This window comes from Urocitellus parryii, chromosome 12, assembly GCF_045843805.1.
Source record: "Urocitellus parryii isolate mUroPar1 chromosome 12, mUroPar1.hap1, whole genome shotgun sequence".
NCBI classification, from domain to species: domain Eukaryota; kingdom Metazoa; phylum Chordata; class Mammalia; order Rodentia; family Sciuridae; genus Urocitellus; species Urocitellus parryii.
In genome coordinates this window covers 82,857,672-82,874,793 of record NC_135542.1, presented here as the reverse complement: position 1 = coordinate 82,874,793, position 17,122 = coordinate 82,857,672, and the positions used below count along the sequence as shown (strand labels likewise).

Genomic DNA, 17,122 nt, shown 5'->3' with positions numbered 1-17,122 from the left:
TAGTCAAAAATATAATTTCCTTTAGCATTCTTAAAATGATGTCATTTTCTAAACAGCTACCTGTAGATTTATTTGAAATATTTTTTACTTACTGATATTGGCCTTTAAAATATGCCAGTATGCATTAACTGAAAACATTTAAAGTAAGTGTTGTTAATGATGTTATACAAAATTTTGTATGATTGTTTCTTCATCTTAAGTTTGATGAGTAGCTTGGTTATGTCTTCTCAACTGATAGATAAATAGTTCCCTGATAATGAGAACAGAGAAAAACTATTAGGTTATCAGTTTTCCTTATGAAAAGATGTGGAAAATAGACCTAGTCTTTGGGTTATTATACCTTAAACAGGCAATTAATTTTTTTTTACTCTTTATGCCTTTGGATTTGGAAAATTAGGAACATGGACTTTCCACATTATTTCTATACATTAGAGAAGTAATCTCTTTCCCTTTGGAAAACCCATGAATTTCACTTCATATTTTAATATTTAAAATATAAATATATGAATAATTATATCCATTCAAAGGATATTTTAAGAAATTTGTTTATTATGACAGGATGCTAATAACTCCTGATCATGACAGAATATTAATACCATTAATATTCATAGGAAATGTGAAATTTCAGATAATTGATTTGCTTATGTAAGAACTGAAAATGTCAGTCACTCATTTTAACTCTATTCTCTTGTCTAGAAATTTTTAAATAACATGCTTACATGGCAAGTTGGACATCAAAATAGAATATGTGTGTATTTGTAAGTACTTAGCAATTCCAAAGTGGTATTTCTCTTAAGTATGAAGTTAAAATAATATACTGAGAACTTAAATATAGAAATTTGCACTTAAAAGCACAAGGTACATCTGTGTTTTGTCCTTGCCCAGTTGGATTTTAAAACAAGGAAGTGATAATAGAGAGTATTATAATTCTGCTTTTCTTTACAACTGTGCCATAATTTAATTATTTCAGATTGAAATAATTTTGGCAAAGGAAATTTCAGGGTAAATATTCCTGAAACTGTTGACCTTTAACAAGTTTTCCTGTCTATATTTTAAAAATCCAATTCAATTTAACAGTGAAGGGACAGTGTAGGGAGTTAAATGTTTACCATGAGAGAACAACACTGGTAATTACTTTGATTTCAGTTCCTTTTGATGTGCATTCAGAGGATGAAGAGGTCAATAATATTATGGCCATGCAAATAGAAAAGGGTTCCTTTTGACCATATTGAAAAAAAATAGCAGAGGATTATTAAAGCATTAACCTTGATTTTAATGGCCTTGGTTGAGTGGTGAGATCACAATTTGGATGAGCCTGATTATTTACTAAATACAATACATAAATGCAACGGGTTCTTAACACCCATTGCACTCTGGCATTATCGCATTACTGCCATCCTTTGTTGCCTTGCAGACAGGAATATGAAAGCAATCTGTCATGTAGTGAGACTGGCTCCAGAAGCATTTCTCTGATAAGAAGACCCCCTGCCCTTTGCTAGTGTCTGGTCCAGTAGGCTTAGCCATGCGCTTAATCCCCAGAAAGTGGTTCGATTATTGCTGACCAGCAATGGCAAGATAGTTTTTTTTTCTTCCAAGCTATCAACCTTCCATTAATTCCTTAAGCAGAAATACGGTGCAATCTATATTTCCTTGGCATGTGTCACCCAGATGGTGCCGTGCTTATGTTTTCAAATAACCATGTTCCAAAATAACATAGTTTGAATAATAAATTCTACAAATCCTTCCTAAGAAAGAGGAGCATAATTCTCAGAAGCTGCATAAACTTTTACGCATGATGCTGTGGCTTATCCCTTTTATGCAGAATATATGTGTATATGTCTCGTATATTCTTTAAAGAGATATTTGCCTCAAGTTGTTTTTCCTTTTATTGTTGTCAGTCATTGTTAACATGTTATGTCTTAAACAGTAGTTCGACACTCTTGGTCAGCAGTACTGAACTTGTCATTTAATACAGCTGGTCTTAAATCCTATGTGTAGGTCGATGCTGTCAAGCAACCATGACTGTACATTTTGGTATTGATTGGAATTGCTACATTCAATTCCTCCCTAACTCACATTTCTTCTTTTCCTTTCCTCTGCTAAAAATGGGGAGAATTTGAACATATGTCTTTTTTATATATGTGTCAAAAGAATTTGGTAAATTCTGACACTTTCTTAAGCACATGTTTAACATGCATATTTACTTGCATGTATTTACATTTACAGATGCTTTAATTTTAGTAATACTTCAAGGATTTTGCATCTTTTAAAAAGAAATGTTTCTTGTATTCTTTTTTTTTTTTTAACCATTAGATTTCCTATTATGAATTACCTGGTCCAGTAAACAGGACAGCAGAGCGTCGTCTAGCTATCAATTGTATTCAGGATATGGTTGTTTGCTGGTGGCCACTGGTCAGTGATGATGCTTGGCCTTGGGCCCCAATTTCTTCAGAGAAGGACAGAGCCAATCTTCTGCTCCTGGGTTATACTCAAGGAAAACTGGAGGTAAATTTAAAATAAATATATATCTCTTAATGAAGTGCAAGTAAAATAGTGTTATTAGTTTTGCTGTTCTGAGAAAAATATGAATATTGCCTTAAACCTATTGTTTATTTTCAAATACTCAAAAAAGGAAATTATATATGAAATGAAATCTTAAAAAAGTATGAGAGCTAGAGGATAAATAGACAATTCCAAGGCTGACTGGAATACTGTAATGATTAAAAACACAGGCTTCTAGGTTCAAATCCTAGCTCTTCTACTACTTAGCTGTATGTGCTTGAGCAAGTTACTAACCTCTATGTGCTATAGTTTCATTATTTGAAAAATAAGTAAATATAGATGAATAAGTTAATACATGCATTTAGAGTAGTACTTATATACAGTAAATTCTGAATCACTATTCACTATTGTCATTATCATTAGTACTATCCTACAATTTGTTCATTATTTCATAACTATGAAAGTTATGTTACCAGTTACTCTCTTCAGACTTCAATCAGTCAATTAACAAACATTAGTCAAATGCCTATTTTGTATAAGGCCCTGTGATGCCAAATGACCAGTGGGATGAGAAGATGTAAGAAAAGCTATAAAGCAGCAGCCTTCTCATTGCAGTATCCTGTCTCTAACAGGAGCACCAAAAATGTTAATCTACCAGGAGAGGACAAAATCCCCACTCTATTCCTGACAATGGTTTATTCATTCACTCTTGTAAGCAAACCTGTGTGTATTTTCAGTTTGTACCTATACTTTGAATACAGAGTTCTCTGTGTATCTTTTTTTATAACTTGTAAAAAAGAGCTTTCCCTCCTTTTTTGTTCAAGTTTTATCTGGTGAAATGGTGTGTTCTTTTATTTTCCTCTAAATCTGTTATCTTTTAGACTTCTGAAGAGTATTTCTCAGAATTAGTATTCTGAGATAAAATGAACAAGTCTATTTTCTCTATCTACCTCTCTGATTTTATAAACTGGGAGACTGGCTTTTAAGACCAAAGAGTCCTAATATTTTATGCACAGTATTTATGCATATCTTCCTTTGGAATCTTCTCAATCTGCTATAGAGAATTTGATTACTTTTTCTAGAATTTTTCCAATTCGGTTGTAATGACTAAAATCACTGAGAGTGCTTCAGGTGTGGATTTTATGGGACAGAGCAAGTGCTGGTTCCCTGCACATCCTGTCTGTGTCCACCATTTTATTGATTTGGGTTCAGAAGCTCCTTGAGTAAAAGTCTTCATATACATGATTTGAAGTAATTAAGCTAATTATAATTCCATTAAATGTTCTGTATATAATAAAAGTGAAAACAATTAAATCAGCCTTTAGTTATACACTTTACAAATTACCTTCATTTGAAATGAGTGCACAGAATGAAATTAGGGTTGTCTAAAAGCATGTTCATATGGCCTGTGTCCCTCATTACTTGATGTCATCTACATCATAGACATCAGAGTTGAACAGATCTGGGTTTGTCTGTTGATTACACCATTCGCTAACTATAACCTTAATCAAGTTTATGCCTCTAAACTTCTTCCTGCCTTTTGCTAATTCTGTGTTCTGTGGCTTTAGGTAGATCACCTACCCTGGCTGACTCTAGTTTTCTTATTTTTAAAGTGATAGATTTAAACCAGATAGGTCACCTTCAGGTCCCTGACAGTTCAAAAATGTGCTTATCTGGATTCTGAAGCACAGATCTTGTTTAGCCATTGCCTGTTCAAATGACTTCAGTAGATGCTGAAACTAAATTCAGCCTCAACACTGAAAAGCCTGTGATGATGATTGGCCTTGACCTACTTTCCCAGTGTTCTTTTCTTATATAAATGTATGCTCTAGCCAGATGAATTACTTACTGCTTCATTATTTCCCATTACCTGCATGCGCACATTAATGGTTTTTCCTACCTGAAAAAGTATGTCATTCAGCAACTATTGAGTATGACCGTAAGTAGATACTGTATTTCATACCAGGAGATATGATTAAGAAACTATCCTGCCTGCAGTGATCTTAGTGTCCACTAGTGAGAGAAAAAGTGTGAATGTGCTGTGGATAGAGTATGTGTAAACTGAAATTCGAACCATAAGGAGTTATTTATTCTGTTCAGATGATAGGGAGGGGGAGTTAAAAAGACTTGAGTACCAAAAAGAATTATCTCATACTGAGTTTTCAGTAAAACTTACCTGTTAAATTACCTGGGTATGATGTCTTTTAAGGAGGATACAGTTTTTCATTACTGATCCATATTTAGAGTTGTTTGTTTCTATTTTTTCCTGAGTTGTTTTCCATAATTTATATTTCTATAAAATTAAACTTTTTATATAAGTGTTCAGATATATTTGCGTAAGGTTGTATATGATATTTTTGCATGATTTTTTTTAACTGCTAGGGATTAAACCCAGGGACTCACACATGCTAGGCAAATGCTTTACCACTAAGCTACATCCCAGCCCACACATGATTTTTTTTATTCACAATCATTGTATAATGTCCCCTTTTGACTCCAAATCTATTAAGTATATAATTCTTTTCTTTCTGTAGCAAGGACATTTATTTTAGAATATGACCCTTTCAGCTATTCTATCAAAATTAGCCTGCTAGGAAAATTTGTAAAGATATCTTTTTCAAAAATGTATTTGAACTTCAGTATGCCAAAAATGAATATTTTTTGGAAAAAAATATTTTCTGGGAAAATAATTGTTTTACTGTGTGTGTATGAAGATATAATCTTTAACTATGAAGTAGAGCATTTTTTTTCCTTGAAACTATCATGAATTAAAACCACCAGTCTATTATAGTAGTTTTCACTAGTAGTAGGGGACTTCTTGAACTAATCACCAGAATAAAGATACAGTGTGCTTTTATACCCTAAAATTCAAACTTTTTTTTTTTTTTTTTAAAGAGCAGTGTAGAGAAGAAATTTAATTTTTGGATCTGTTAAAGTATGAGTTTTTAAAAAAGCATTTCCCTGGATGGCATTAGAGCAGATTATGCTAAGTGAAGCTAGTCAATCTTTAAAAAACAAATACCAAATGACTCCTCTGATATAAGGGGAGGAAACAAGGACAGGGTAGGGACGAAGAGCTTGAGACGAAGATTTTCATTAACAGGGTTGAGAGGTGGGAGGGAAAGGAAACGAGAAGGGGAATCGCATGGAAATGGAAGGCGATCCTCAGGGTTATACAAAATGACATATAAGAGGAAAGGAGGGGTAAGACAAGATAATTCAAATGGAAGAAGTGATTTACAGTAGAAGGGGTAGAGAGAGAAAAGGGGAGGGGAGGGAGGGGAGGGGAGGGGGGATAGTAGAGAATAGGACAGACAGCAGAATACATCAGACACTAGAAAGGCAATATGTCAATCAATGGAAGGGTAACTGATGTGATACAGCAATCTGTATACGGGATAAAATTGGGAGTTCATAACTCATTTGAATCAAACTGTGAAATATGATGTATGAGGAACTATGTAATGTTTTGAACGACCAACAATAAAAAAAAAATAAAATAAAATAAAAAAGCATTTCCCATGTGGTTTTAATCAGTAAAGATAATAAGTTTTTATTTGGCAGGTTCCTAGAATAGTAGTTCCTAGCCTTGACAATATATTACAATCACCTCAGAGAGGATCCACCCAGACTAGTTCCCTCAGGATCTCTGGATAGGAGGGGCCTTCATAATCTTTTCCGGGTTTCCTTGGTGATTCTCCTGGGTATTCAAGTTGAGGCCCACTGCTTTATAGCAAACTTAAAAAAAAAATTAGAGTTATCTTTTTTGCATAACATACCATGGAAAGGATAAAGCCCACATACTGAACCAAATAAGAGTTTTAACAGTAGATTCTAAGTAGAAAATTGGCTTACCAAGCAGCTAAAAAAAGAAAAAGAAAACAAAGGAGACAGAAATAAGCTTTCTGTGACTGAATTATCTTTCAGAAGAGAAACAGTTTTTAATTTATTTTATGGATATTAAAAAACTGCTGGTCTAATTTCACACCACAGAGCTCTAAATAACAGCCCATATCTTAATTAAAAGCATAGAACAGAGGTAGTTATTTAGTCTAAGAAAAAAAATTCTTTTGAAAAATATACAGTATATAGTGTGGAAAAAAATTGTTTTTTGAATTGAATCCAAGAGTGCTCTACCACTCAGCTCTTTTTTAAAATTTTATTTTGAAATAGAGTCTCACTAAGTTGCCCAGGCTGGTCTTGAACTGTGATCCTCCTGCCTCTGCCTCCCAAGCTGGAATTACAGGCATTCACCACCAATTCTGGCTAGAAAAAGAAATTTTTATCAGCAAATTCATTTAAAATATATTTTAATGGAGTATATGTACTGTTGAGAGCCACAGCCAAAGGGGCCCCAGAAAACTTCCAGCTGCCAGCAAACTCCCAGCTGCCGGCTGATGATTGGCTCACAGTGGCCCCAGCAACATCTAGCTGATTGGCTCCTCTGTGGTGATGTTCATTGGGCTGTTTCCCTGCCCTTCAGACTGCCAGCTGATGATTGGCTCACAGCGGCCCCAGCAACATCTAGCTGATTGGCTCCTCTGCGGTGATATTCATTGGGCTGTTTCCCTGCCCTTCAGACTACGGAACTGCTCATTGGGGGACTTCTTTGGCTCCGCCCACGCGACCCAGCCAATCGGCCTCAAGAGCAGGAGGATTGTGGGAGGTGGTGTGGTTTGTGTAGAGAGAGGCTTCTGGAAGCCAGTGGTGGCAGTTGGGGTCTGAGGGTTTTTCCTGAGGAGCTGTTTTGTTTGGCGTTTGTAGTTTTAAAAATAAAGTTTGTTTCTTTTGACAAGTGGCTCCTGAATTGTGCCCAGTCAGACTGCGGCAATGTACATTATTATATATAATATGATGGTCATTTTCCCATACGCTTTTTTTTTAAGGTACTGGGGATTGAACCCAGGGGCACTGTATCACTGTGTGACATCCCCAGGCTTTTTTTTTTTTTACTTTATTTTGAGATAAGGTCTCTGTAGTTTGTCTGGGCTGGCCTTGAATTTGTGATCCTCCTTCCTCAGCCTCTTGAGTAACTGGGATTACAGGCAAATACTACTGCGCCCTGTTCCATATACTCTTTATACTTCTTTTTAAAAAGTTATCACCATTTTCCTAGAACTATCTTTTTCATTCACTTTGACAATAATGTGATGACAACTTATTCTGCCCTTTTATATTTGAGCAGGTATTTTAACTTTTTAGATGTGTGGATGATAATACTTTTTGAGTATGGTGTAATTTCATAATATCTTACTCAGAAAAGATAAACTGTATTTGTTGACCAAATTAATCCAAAACACATCAGCAGACCTTTTAAACTTTAAAACTGTTGTCAGGATTATGGAAATATAACCTCACAAAAGTACTTTTTCCGGGCTGGGGATGTGGCTCAAGCGGTAGCGCCTCGCCTGTCTTGCGTGCGGCCTGGGTTCGATCCTCAGCACCACATACAAACGAAGATGCTGTGTCCGCCGAACAAAACTAAAAAATAAATATTAAAACACTCTCTCTCTCTCAAAAAAATATTTAAAAAAATACTTTTCCACATAAAAATTAAACACTGTTATTTCTGTGATTTTTAGAAACAATGACAAATGGAAAAGTAATAATGTGACCAACTGTTAAGATAATAAAATTAGACAAAGGAGGCATTTAAAAACCATTACAGATGTGTTCAAATGAAAAGCCAAAATATTTAGGAAACATCTCTTCCAAAGAAATGTCATGTACTGTGTCAGCTTTTAGCCAAATGACAAAGGTATTCTGTTTTACGATTTTTTTTCTAAAAGCTGTTTATTGTAAAATAAAACACACATAAAGAAAAACACAAAATAAGTTTATAGCTTAACAAAATATTATTAGGGGAACCTTTGAGTTGAGAAATAGAATTGTGTAGTACTCTGATGTAATTCCATGTGTCACAATCTTGACACCTTCTCCTTCCCTAGAAGTCACTACCATCATGGTTATTAATCATTTCCTTGTAAACCCATATAGTTTTTAGTTTTATCACCCAAGTGAATCCCCAGAAACTAAGTATAATATTATCCACTTAAAACATTTCAGTGTATATCTTAAGTTTCTCTTAATTTACAAATTCCCATCCATTTCTTTTTCTTAAAATCTGTTGATGCACAATATATTCACGTATGGAAATGTCACAGTGAGACCCATTAATTTGTACAATTAATATGCATTAATGAGTGTAATAAAAATGATCTGTTGACAAAAACTACAGTGTTCCACAGCCTGGGTATTGTTCATTGTATATGTATGGCATGCAATGAACATGTTTCTCAGTCCTTTGAAAATTCTTCGAGGTAGTAGTCAGTTTAGGCAAAACTAAATGTGATGGTGTATTCTTTCATCACAGTCATGTAATTTCAGGTTCTTTCTCTCTTAGTTATTTCACTTTTCTGATATTAGCAACTGCTGATGTTCAGTGCCTAAAATCCATTAATTTATTAATGTTGCAAACGGTAATAATTCTAATTATTTCTTTCCTTCCTTCCTTCCTTCCTTCCTTCCTTCCTTCCTTCCTTCCTTCCTTCCTTCCTTCCTTCTGATTGAACCCAAGGACACGCTTAACTGAGCTTCACCTGCATCCCTTTTTATTTTTTATTTTGAGATAGTATCTTGCTAAGTTGCCAACATAGGCATTGAACTTGCAATCCCTGAACTGGGATTACAGGTGTGTGTGTTCTCATAGCCAGCTAATTTATTATTTATTTTCATTTATTACTTGTGAAACTTTTATGAAAAGACACTTCCATTCAACTCCTATTTGTTATCCCAGTTGTTGTATTCATGCATGATAAGCAGAATAAATGTTGGATTCTTTTACCAGTTGTCAAAATAACAAGTTGATTCCCCGATTAAGGTTTTAATTTTTAAATATCACTATTCGTTCACATATTTAAGCATAATTTGATTTGATATATTTCATATTGGTATCCTCTGGAAGCTCATATTGCCCCATGTTTGTCCAGTAGGCTTCTCTTTTTCTCATGACCTCACAATCTTAGCTTCCCAGCTACCTGGTATTTCAGTATGTTTCCTGCTCATTTTTACATTTCCTATTTCAGATTTGGAATCAGTCATTTGTCTAAGATCCTCTGGTTTCTTTGGAAAATGGTATTTAAGTCCACATCAGGATATATGCATATTGATTTGTTTTTGGTTTGGTCATTGTTTCTGTGTTTCTTCATAGATAAAGTTAAGAGATTTTATACCTTTATACATTCCTAATGATTGCATATTGATACTTCTAACTCAAGTTCAGCGCTACATGTTTTCTAGTTTAACTTCTTCTGTATTACATCTGTATCTCCTCTTTTCCATAACAAAAGTATTAGTTTATATGACAAAGCAAATTAGAGTATACCATAATTACTTATTCAATTTGCCCACATACACAGTACCCAGTCTCAGAATAATCATACTAACGCTAACACTACTACTATAAATTGAGAGAGTTTAAAAAGTTTTTGTCTATATTTTGCTCATTTCTCCACTCCCATTTTATTTATTTTTTAATTAGAGCTTTATGGTTTTACATAGTAATTAGGTCATATCATACATGCATAGAAATTGATTTCAGTTTATGATCCCCCCACTTTTTCCTGCCATTCTCCCCACTACTTCTTCTACTACTCTACTAGACTTCCTTTTGCTTGTCTCTTAATTTGTGTTTGATTAGTTCCTTATGCAATCTTATTCTTCCCTCAAGAGGAATATATATAATATATAATATATAATATATAATATATAATATATAATATATAATATATAATATATAATATATAATATATAATATATAATATATATATAAATATAAATAAAATCACAGGCATCTGGGTTACTTCCATAATTTAGCTATTGTGAACTGTGGTGCTGTAAACACTGATGTGGTTGTGTCACTGTAGTGTGCTGATTTTAGTTCTTTGGGGGAAATACCCAGAAATAGAATAGCTGGATGATATGGTGGTTCCATTTCTAGCTTTTTGAGGGATCTCCAAGCTTCTTTCTAGAGTGATTGTAGTAGTCTGAAGTCCCACCAACAATATACAAGTGTTTTTTTTTTTTTTTTTTAAGAGATTACTCTTAAACTAACTGCAATTTGTAATCATGGACTGTCTTCTTAGAGAACAATTGTTCTACCATTATTAATAGGAGAATGGGAAAATGTGATAGCAGCCTGTAGATTTCATAATAATAATAATATTAATTTTATTATTTTGATTATCATAACATGACTGGAAAATAATTACTCATTTTTAAGAAATATACATGAAGGTTTTTAGAGGTAAGGAAGTATCAAGTTTACAATTTACTCTCAAACAGTTCCATGGGAAATGTGTGAAAGGGATAAGGGAAAAGGGAAAGGGAAAGAAGGAAGGGAAGAGAGGGAGGGAGAGAAGGAAGGAGGGATGGAGGGAGAGAGGAGGGAGGGAGGAACAGAAGAAAAGAATGGTAACCAGTGCAATAAAATAGTAACAGAAAACTAAGGTGAAGGATATGTGGAATGTCTTTGTTTTTGAAACTTTCCTATAAATCTAAAATAATTTCAAAATAAAATCCTAAAAAAAGAAAGTTAGCTTATTTGCAACTTGGGGAGTGATTTAAAGGAATCATAGAAATTGAGCAAAGCATGTCTATAATTAATACATTTATCTAATTTATATATACAAATCAAGTTCATAATCATCTGATCTACTGCTACCTTACTGCCATAAGATGTGAGATAGTTATTTTTTTATTTATTTATTCATTTATTTATTTATTTAGTTTTGTTCCTTTCTCCCCACAACCTCACCGGCATTTATTGTTTCTCTACTGAATTGCATTTGCTTCTTTGTTAACTATCAGTTGATATTTAACAAATTTGTATGAGTTTCTGTTTTTCCTGAAGTAATTTTTGATATATTTTATTGATTTCATAACAAGAAATAGTGTTGTGTACTGGAGGATTTTATTAATACACACAATATAAGTTTATAACTTTCACACATCAAAAAGTATAAATTAGAGAATATTTATACTTCCTAGTAGATAATTTCATCTTTCTAAACTTGTTTTTTTGCTTGTAAGACATTTATATATTTATCCTATATATAAATGTCAAAAATAATTGAAAGCTATTAAAATAGCTGTATCAATTTGAAAAGATAAGTTACTATTTTGTTTTTAGTGCATATATTTGAATAAATGAAGATATGGAATAATAGGGAACTCTCATGATTGCTTATTGGACAGAAAATTAGTAAATTGTGATAATAGAGCAACTTAGCAGAAGCTACTATGATTGAAGGTGAGTTTTCTACAATAGGGAAAAATGATCCATATACAGAAGGAGGCATATATAATAGTATTCATAGAAGCATTGTTTCTAATAATAAAAAAATAGAAACAATTTGAATTTCTACAAATAAAAACATTTGTGTCATTCAGAGAATGGAATGTTATATAGAACTTTAAATGACTGATCTACAAAGCTATGTGATTATGTGAAATCTCAAAAGAATCAGTTGAGCAAAAAGAAATTACAGTATGATACAGTATAGTAACATTTATATAAAATTTTTAAAAGTTCAAAATTTTGTGTGTTCTGAAGTGTTGTTTTGGGTTCATGAATAATAATATGCATAGAGATAAATACCAAATTCATAATAGTGGTGCCTCTGGGAAGGGAGAAAAGGGAATAGGATCTGGCAGGTTTCATCTGCATATATGATATTTTATTATAAAAATTAAAGCAAAAGGATAGTATTTTCCCCAAGTTGTTTTTCACAGATTTTTCTCTTTACATTTATGTGATTGGAATGTTTCATAAAAAGAAGTAAAACTAAAGTGCACGTTTTAATCTTCTGTTTGTAAAAATTTCTAAATGGAAGGGGGCAAATATAGATTTCAGAATAAATTCTAATGATAAGCTGAAAACTTGTTTGGTGCATAATCTTTCAAATAACTGGATACCCACTTGTGAAAGTTTCAGTGCTAGAAAAGGCTGCACTTTAAATAAATGTTTTTGCTGATTTACATATTGGTGACTTTAGAGTCATAATAGAAGCCTTCTCTAGCTGAAACATGAAGTTCAACAGTCTTGAGCCAATCTAACTCCATGTGATTGCTTTTCTGCTTTTTGTTCTTTCTGAATTTAAAAATATCTTTCAGAAATGGAATCTATCACACTGATATGCTTTTCCTTCTCTATATTGTTCTTCTTTGATGACCTTTGGGTTTATTCTATGTACTTCTTTCAAATTTAGCTTTTTTTAGAAATAAAAATGAGTCATCTTCATGATGCATTTTTCAACTGTTTTAATCTAAAAGCTGACTGATTTAAACTTGGCTAAAACAATTCACTTTAGGATCAATACTACCAATTTGCCCTTGAATCTGGGAAATTTCAAGACCTTTTATAAATTGTCTATCTTTTCTGCAGTTTATCAACTCAATTTTTTTGATTTTTAAATTCTTTTTTCTTCAGTTTTATTAAAAAAGAAAGAAGAGAAAGATAAGAAAAAAGAAGAGAAAAAACACTGGGCCATGAATGTTATTCCATCTATTTCTGGAATAGCAAACTTGCCTTATTGGCCACTTCTTACATTGTGTAGCCTGTGGTTTAGCTAACATAGTGCTTGTGTTTTTCTTCTTTGTATTTGTTGCCTTTGAGTTAAAGCGGAGCTCATTTTCTTCATATTTTAGATTTTTAACAGACTTTTCACATTGTAAGGTTTTTTTCATCCCTCAATTATCTATACAGTTCTCCCCTTCTTATCGTTTGCCTACTCACTATGCCTTTACCAGAACTCTTACTCTGCTAATTATCCCAGGTAATTCCCACTTCAGTTTTGTCACACACACACACACCCCACCCTACTACTGGGGATTGAACCCAGTAGTAGGTTCACCCTTGCATGTGCTAAGCAAGTACTCTATCATTGAGTTATATCCCCAACTGAGACAGGGTCTCACTAAATTGCCCAGGCTAACCTCAAATTTGGAATCCTCCTGCCTTATACTACTGCATAGCTAGCGTGTGCCACCATGCCCAGCAAGATAAGGGAATTCTTAATCATGAAGTTTGCATAGGATAACAGTGAGCATGCCTCTTAGAAGATTTGGGTAGAGTGTCACGAAATTCAGTTATCTCTTTTTAGATTCTTCTTTCTTCTTTGTTCTTTTCTTCAGGGCATTGTCACTTAGCATTTCTCTCTTCACTACACACCATATTTTTTTTTTCACTTCTTTATCTTACCATTGTATCTTGGCATTGATCATCTCCTAACTAGTTCTTTTTTTTTAATATTTATTTTTTAGTTGGACACAATATCTTTATTTATTTATTTTTATGTGGTGCTGAGGATTGAACCCAGGGCCTCGCATGTGCTAGGTAATGCTCTACCACTGAGCCACAACCCTAGCCCCCTCCTCACTAGTTCTTAAATATGAGTTCACTTTGTGAGAAAAACTAGCTTCATCAATATAAAACGAGGGATGTCTTAGTACATTCAATTCTTGATATTTTGCAATAGTTACAAAATTATAGTTGTTTTTCCCCCACTTTTTATTTGCTAGGCTCTGCTAACATAATGTCTTATAGCTAGAAAATGTATTAACATTTTTATTTCATCTGGTTCTTCAATCAATAGGACATACTTTAATAGCTTTAAATGGCTGTTGAGAATGTAGATGTTTACACTTTATTCTCATTATCTTGGTCTATCACATTAGCATGTTCCTAGAACTGATTGGCCAAATTTTCTTTTACATTGTATTGCCATATTTTATCTGAGGTTATTTTTATTGCTCATTATCCATTATTCTTTACTTTTAAAGTAAAAATGTATTACTTCAGAATTCTAATTAAGATACCAGTCCACTTTTCCTTTCAATTAAAAATATTAATGTTACATTTAAGTAACATTTAGGTATAATTTTGCTGTTCTTGATTGACTTAAACTTTTGCATTCAGGTTCTCTACCATGTAAATTAAATTAATTATAAACATTTTCTTATACAGCTTATTGTCATATGTATTTATTTTTTCTCCTTGTTTATTTTATTATGGTACATGACACATTTATCATGGTGGTATGCAAATTTATTATTTTTATAGACTGAAGTGTTTCTTTCATTCTAATAATATCATGTCTTTAAAAAAATCACATAATTAAGTACAAATTTAAATGAATTTAAAATCATGAAATTAAATATGAAATGTGTATGAAATGTGTCTTATTTAAAATATATTCAGTAAATAGTGCTTATTGAGCCATTACCACATGCCAAGCATAGTGTTAAATATCATAAATAAGTGAAATCCTTTTAATATTAACTTCCAAGCCACATCTTTTCTATATTTAAAATTATCTCCCACATTTTTAGTTGGCGCTTATGAAAGTATCATCCATAAATTCTCAGTAACCAAATATGGATTTTATTTAGTATCAGTGTCCTTCATTCTTCCTGTTATCTGCTATCCTTGCCAAAGAATTCAGTGTTTTCTCTTTAGGAGCAACAATAATGTTTAGTAATTATTGAGGGTACTCTGTTTCCAGACCTGCATATTAGTTATAACTCAAAAAGCTCAGAGGTCTTTATTGTCAAGACAACATTCAGGCCCTGTTAATGTGCTTCTACTGTGCAGTGTTGTTTGTGGCAGTTACAAGAGTCAGGTCCAATTTAGAATTAAATTCTGAACCCAGGTATACAAAATACTTTAAACATACAGGTATTTTGGATATCGGTGCTAATATCATATCATTATAATAACAGCCATATAAACTTGACCTTGTTCATTCCAGGCACAATACAACCTTCAAAACATTACATGCAAAATCATAGCAGAAACTGATATCAAATTAGCAATATTTTTTATATTTGTAAAATTTTTGTTTTGAGGAGATAATTTAGTTTTATCTGGTCCATTTTAGGGACAGTTTTACATTTACATTTGTGGAGCACACCCTTTATTTTCAGTATAACGCAATAAATCCAAGAATGAAGGATCTCTAAAAGAAGTTAGCTTATTAAGACCCTTTTTCCAAACTTCCTCGGTTATACAAAGCATAGTTGTCTTTTAGTGTTCACTATCCAGGCAAAAATAGTTCAGCACAAGCTTCTTTACTGCCCCCAAATTAATAGGCTCCATTGTCATTTGCATCATCTGCCTCTTGGGTCCCTTCCCCTTTTTCTCATTCTTCTTTCCTATGTGGAGATCCCTCCACCACTTTTAGATTTCTGAATGCCCTGAAAGTCTCATTCTTTCTCTCTGATCATATGGAAGAAAAGCTGATTCAGTCATGTAAACCTATAAATTACCTGTACTTGCTAGCCTGAAAAACCTGCAGAGACCTGGGTGTTTTAGAATCAGATTTAAACTGTAAGTATATCATTTATTAACTTTGAGACCAAGAACAACTTATAGTTATCTCTCTAACCCTTATTATCTCTAGAATATAGATTATAATACCTAATTTTGAGGTATTGAAAAGATTAAATAAGTACAGCACCTTCTTTTCTTATTATTATAGGTGGGGCTACTGAGTTACTCTTTTCTGAAACTTGTGTTTCAAGTACTTTTTAATCTTTAAACTTTTATGGTATCTTTTTTTTTTCTATGCTAGAATGGAACCCATGATTTTGATATGCTAGTCAAATGCCCTACTATAACCCCAACCCCTGATATATTTTTTAATTATACCATGCAAGACATTTTCCTCCCTTAAATGAATATCATCTAATCAAAGTCATACAGACATTTAGGAAGACATCAAACCATCCTCTGACCTTGGTTACCTTTTTAGAGTAATCTGGGATTGATAGTATCGGAAAGAGGGGTATATGTAACAGCCCATGGTCTGTCTCCCCTTTTCCCTTTTTCCTTGTGAAACTACTGAAGCATTAGAGAGGATCTCACAAACATTTGGAAACAAGGAAGCCTAGGAACCTTCTCCCTGAACCTTGAGCCTAACTTGTTCTTGGCTAAGATGCCAACTAGCTGGGCCTCTCCATTTAGATTGTCCCTTTGTGAGAACAGACTCTACTCAATATTCTCTGGCTTCTCGATTTTCTTGATTTCCTTCAGTTTAAATACTCAATATACCCTGAGGGTTCTTTTATAAAACTTAAAGCTTTTGGAAGTATATTTCAACCACCATTACAGAATTTTACTTAAGTTCATAGTTTTTAAAAGCTTATTATATTCTACCAACAGTTTTTGACTTGCTGCTACACAATACAGAAAAGTATAAAATACACAAGATAGTTTATTCTTTTAAGCTGACACTGAAAAATGATGATGTATGACTAAACATCAGAAGCAAATAGAGGGCCAGGGCTGGGGCTCAGCAGCAGTATACTTGTCTGGCATGTGTGAGGCACTGGGTTTGATTCTCAGCACCACATATAAATAAATAAAATAAAGGTCTATCAACAACTAAAAAAATATTTTAAAAAAAGAAGAAGCAAATAGAAGGCTAAATGTCACAAGAAAGGCATTGGTTAAGTTGGGGCTGGGCAAGGGATTTGAAGGGGGATTAAAGGAAGGAGAGATGCCACAAATCTGTGAGGAATCCAGAAAACTGGTATACTTTTATGTCTTTAAGGGTAAGTA

General features: G+C 33.2%; 1 protein-coding gene across 4 annotated transcripts in view; it reads left to right on the top strand.

Annotated features, from left to right (window-relative positions):
- The window catches only part of Wdpcp (WD repeat containing planar cell polarity effector), a 346,394-nt gene that overhangs the window by 131,569 nt on the left and 197,703 nt on the right, over positions 1–17,122 (top strand). For all 4 annotated transcript variants that reach the window (XM_026387164.2, XM_026387163.2, XM_077791841.1 and 1 more), the window contains one exon: positions 2,314–2,505. In XM_026387164.2, the coding sequence (XP_026242949.1) occupies positions 2,314–2,505 (192 nt within the window). The remainder of the gene's footprint in view (positions 1–2,313; positions 2,506–17,122) is intronic.